Source organism: Penaeus japonicus, unplaced genomic scaffold, assembly GCF_977035675.1.
Source record: "Penaeus japonicus unplaced genomic scaffold, GWHDUDI00000001_assembly GWHDUDI00000032, whole genome shotgun sequence".
In the NCBI taxonomy this organism is placed as follows: Eukaryota; Metazoa; Arthropoda; class Malacostraca; order Decapoda; family Penaeidae; genus Penaeus; species Penaeus japonicus.
Genome location: NW_028234434.1, coordinates 20,737,782 through 20,742,781, shown reverse-complemented (window position 1 = coordinate 20,742,781; position 5,000 = coordinate 20,737,782). Strand labels below are relative to the sequence as shown.

Below are 5,000 nucleotides of genomic sequence, written 5' to 3'. Positions count from 1 at the left end.
TAACAATAATGTTATGCTTGGTTAGCTATACACAGTCTACATATATGCACCAATGAAACCCACCTTGCCTCAAGTACCTGATTCTGACAAGCAGTAAAGAAAGTTATGAAGAGGGAATATATCTGAGATGTACACATTTAATCTAACACCATTCACATCAAAATGACAGTGCAATAAAGTTGTTGCGATACTAAAATAGCTACATATATTAAGCTAACAAAGAAAAAAAGTTGATTCTCCCGTGTGAAGACTGACCTGCACCTTCTGTGGCTGAACATAGGCTGGAGAGCAGTTGAGGGTGAGTCTGGATGCTAATTCACTCTGGTTCAGACTCTCTAACTGTAATGGTTACATAAAAGAATACTGAGAATATTCAGTTAACTACAGAAAATCATAAAGGGAATAAAAAATATTTTTTTAAAGTCTTACACAGAAACAAACTGAGGAACTGCCACTGATCTAAACTTACTCTTTCTACCATAAAGTCTATAGAATCAGCTATGTGGGAGTCCATCAGTTTCCTTGGGAAGCGACCTATGATCATCTTCTTGAGCAATGTAGCTGGCAGCATCCAAAACCTGTTAGGAACACAATATATAGTAATGTTTATGAGATACTGCTTATTATCGAAAAGATACAAGTTCAGATGTTTCAACCGTACACGTTATTTTATTTCAATAACTCCATCTCTTCTCAGTGAAGTAATTTAGGCATAAAAGGTGTACACACATTATGTTTCTAACACAGTCTGATCAATTAAATATATAAACAGAGATGTAGGATTTATAGATATGTTAAAATAATACAGTAAATATACTTCTTGGCTGTTTGTCTTTAATGAATTGTTAAAAAATTGATAATTGTTGAATGAAAACTAAGAAATACTCTAAACAATGATTGATATAATTTTATGTACAGAACAGAGAATTCAACTCATAATACTTCAGGAATATATACATATGAATATACAATAATAACTAATAATAAAATAAAACAGAACTAAAATAAATAATAATTTATGTCACTGACTGCCTTCCTTTCATGAATTCCTATGATATGTCCAAAAATTACAACTTACACAGGCGCTGAATCACTATAGTTAAAGATCTTGGTGTCAATGAAAGTATTGCACAAAATTAACGATGCAACTCGAGGGCAGTTAGCTGTGTGCTCGGCAAATTTTTGTGCCAGGAATCCCCCCAGGGAGGCCTGTTGGTCAAAAACAAAAAAACAATATTATAACTGCTATAACAATATCAATATACACTAACAGTAACAATAATAATTATGATAGTGATGATAACAGCAATAATAATAATAATAACAATGATACTCATCATTATCATCATCATTATTACTATTATAATTATCATTATCATTTTCTGATTACTAATCAATAGGAAGTATAATAAAATCAAAACACAAAATCGTAATGCTTACCCCAAGCAAATGAGCACGATCAACCTCAAGAAGGTCGAGCAAGCGTCTGAAACCCTCACACCATTCGTTGACCGTCCAATATATAGGGTATTCAATCTAGAAGGTAAAGTACATTATGGTGAAATTTATATAATGATGATAAAGATAATAAATAACTAGATTAAGATCAAGTCTTAGAAATTGAATGATTATTTTGTGGCTATGATTGTAGTTGGGTCATTTTCAAGGTAAAATATTTCCACCAATCAGGAGAGAGTTTACAAGTATGAGTTTTCATTTACAAACAGGGAATGGTACTAGTACCTCTTTGAACTCACTAAGAATTATCATGAGCAAAATCAAATTATACTCTGTGGCAATGTACCCTATAGCTTAGTTATATGTCTCTTTTCCTGCAACTTTGTCCTATGTCCAATGCCTGATCAATGAATTATTTAGATGATATTCTTTTCTTTTCTTCTTTTCATTGGTTCTTTATTTTCATTAATACCTTCAGTAAAAATGTAACTAATTTATAAAGCACTGCAGCATAACTGCTCCTTTAGATCACATTCACTACAATTCAAAGCATATGCAGAGGTGTATATTTATTTACATATATAAATATATATATTTACATATTTGTGTAATAAACATATACATAATAGTAAATATATGTACAAGTCTCTATCTTACCGAGATGATTCTGTATCCTCGTGCTGTGAGTGGCAGGATCTGCTTGTAGAAACAATCTGCCGTTCCACTGACGGGAGGCAGACATATGAGGGGGCATCGCACCCCTCTCGGCCCAGCATCATATAATTTCCAAACCTGCAGTGATTAAAAAACAGTGTTCTTGGGTGATCATGTAACATCTTGATTCTGTGTGTCATGTAAATTATGATATCATGATATCAATAATAATAATGACAAAAATAAAAATAAAAATCACAATAATAATAACAACAGTATAGTAGAAATAATAATAATAATAACAAAAATAATAAGAAAATAATAATAATAATAACAATAATGATAATGATAGTAATAGTAATAATAATAATAATAATAATAATAATAATAATAATAATAATAATATAAATAAAACAATAATAATAATAATAATAATAGCAATACTAATAATAGTAATAAAATATAATAACAATGACAATGACAATGACACTGAAGATGATGATCATGAAATGATCATTATAATAATAACATTAACAATTGTCATAACAATTACAATAATAATAACAAAGACAAGAAGAACTGATAATGACAATGATAATGATATATATAATGACAATAATGATGATAATAACAGCAAAACAATAATATGCTAACAATAATAATAATATTCACTACTAATAACACTACTAATAACAATTTAATCTAAAACTTAACTTAAATGTCAAACTTTGGAACACTTACCTTCAGGCCATCACTATCGACAACAATCTGTTTCAGAGGAACTGTGCTGCGGAAACTTTTGTATTCTGTAGATTGCGAAAGCTCGCTCTCAAAATCCATTGAAATGGTGTAACAGTCTGAAAATGTTGGGTTAGATTATTAATTTTCTTGAGAAATCTTCAAATCCAAAGCACTAATTGTAAAGAATCATACTGTGTCTCATCATGCTACAATAAACGGGAAATCTAATAAACTGTTTAAGTAAAAAAGGACGTAAAACATAGATAAAACTTTGTCTAAAAGTTCACGTTATTTTTTTTTCTTTCCCTTTATTTTTTTTATTTTTTTATTTTTTTTTTGTCCATCATGGTCGGTCCTTTTCCAAATTTAGTTTCTATCGTGGCATAGGCCTATACTGAAAATTTACTGATATGAGTGGTGATTTGGTGACCTTTGCCAAAGTGCCAAAGGTGCAGGGGTCAGCGGCAGATGCACAGGTGTATTACATAGGTCAGTAGCAAGTGCACTTATGTGGTATGTAGGCAAGTGGAGATACATGGATATATATTAATCAATTAACTTTCTTCTATATCATTGCAACTTTAAGAGTATAATTATTCTTCATTTATATCTACTCAACTTTCTCAAACTGTCTTCATTTTACACATTTCTTCAAACAAGTTATATCCTCATGACCACACCAACATACTATGGTTATGAAAGATTTAAAATAAAGGAGTGAAAAGCTTAGGGACTCTAAATACATGAGATTTTAGGAATAATATTTCCTATCTCAGTGGACTTTCTCCAGACAATTCCTAGTCCTTAGAATTGAAGGAGAAAACGGACCAAATATCATCAAAAATAGTCTTAAAAATGGTCGTTTTTCCATCCCAACCCAGTATCACGAAATATCAATACGAAGAGAAATTGGAAAACGAAAAGGAAGAGAATTAAAGACGAAGAAAAACATTACAACTGACACAAACACACACACACAATCCCGCAATATTTCTTCAACAAGTCTTACCTCAATAGAACACCCTATCACAGAGGTCAGAGGCCATTAAGCGGGTTTCTGAGACACATACAAACTAAGACAAAGAAGGGTTAAAAAAGGATATCAAGAGCACAAATAAAATCCTTACTGATAAACCACTCGTACTGCCTTCTGAAGCCTCGGCAGAAGCCATGAATGAATCTCGTGCATGCATTTTCTGACAGAGTTGATTTCTTTCATTGAATGATGGATTGATAAGTGTTATGTATCCTTTTTATGGGAAAGGATTCTTGGTAGGATTTTTTGTTGTAATGTAAAAATAACTTTTTTTTTCATGTTACGTTTAGATTTATTTCCTTCGTTCTGGTTTATTAATTATTTGTATGTGTAATTAAGAGATTTCAGTAATATCATCTTCATAAATGATTGTAATAATCACTTACAATTATATGGAAAGTACTTTTTTAAATACCAGTTACCAGATACAATGCCTTTATTTACAATGGGATACTTAAAAGACAATGGAGTGATGGCATTTAACGTCTCTGATTTTTAATATGTATTGTTATCTGTTGTCATTTGTCATCTAGCCATGATTTGAAACATGAATTCTATTATCGTTCCAGAAAATAAAAATAAACAAAAATAAGTTATCCCTTCTAATGTGCTTTCTGTAAGTGTGACATCAAAGAAGAAAATTTGCTTTTATGGTAAACTAAAGTAATTATATATGAACCCGCGCATGGAAAAATGGGTGTAGCAAGTGCAAGTGCCCTCTATGTCCTCTTGCTGCAGGGGATGTAAGTGCAATTGTGCCCTTTATAAAACATGTGGAAGTTGATATTTCGAAAGTTTTCTCTTGTTTCACTCAAACAAGTATCTATTATTGCCTGTTATGTCTTCGGTTTACCTATCAAGCAAAAATATTTTTCTGTTTTATTGTGGTAAACCTTCATATGCCAATTTTGAGGTGCGGTAAATTCCGCTGTAAGCATTACAAAGTTATTTTCCATGAAGTCTATATATTCTTGGAAATATAAGAGAGGAACAGTTATAGTTTGGAAAGCTCTACAGTAATTTCAGTTAACCTTAGACCTTTTCTCGTGTTTCGATTTATATTTAGAGACGCATCATCTATCATTTGCACACACACACCCACACACACACA

The 5,000-nt window shown here is 31.2% G+C and overlaps 1 protein-coding gene across 2 annotated transcripts in view; it reads right to left on the bottom strand.

Annotated features, from left to right (window-relative positions):
• The window catches only part of LOC122259134 (maspardin), an 8,607-nt gene extending 4,504 nt beyond the window's left edge, over positions 1-4,103 (bottom strand). The window contains exons 1-7 of one of the 2 annotated variants that reach the window (XM_043025704.2): positions 3,981-4,103; positions 2,854-2,969; positions 2,116-2,250; positions 1,441-1,536; positions 1,079-1,209; positions 470-578; positions 256-339 (exon numbers count right to left, since the gene is read on the bottom strand). In XM_043025704.2, coding sequence (XP_042881638.1) covers positions 256-339; positions 470-578; positions 1,079-1,209; positions 1,441-1,536; positions 2,116-2,250; positions 2,854-2,952 — 654 coding nt within the window. In that variant the 5' untranslated portion in view covers positions 2,953-2,969; positions 3,981-4,103. Of the gene's footprint in view, positions 1-255; positions 340-469; positions 579-1,078; positions 1,210-1,440; positions 1,537-2,115; positions 2,251-2,853; positions 2,970-3,862 lie in introns of both variants that reach the window. The other variant, XM_043025705.2, reaches the window with a different exon arrangement.
• Positions 4,104-5,000: the final 897 nt, after the last annotated feature.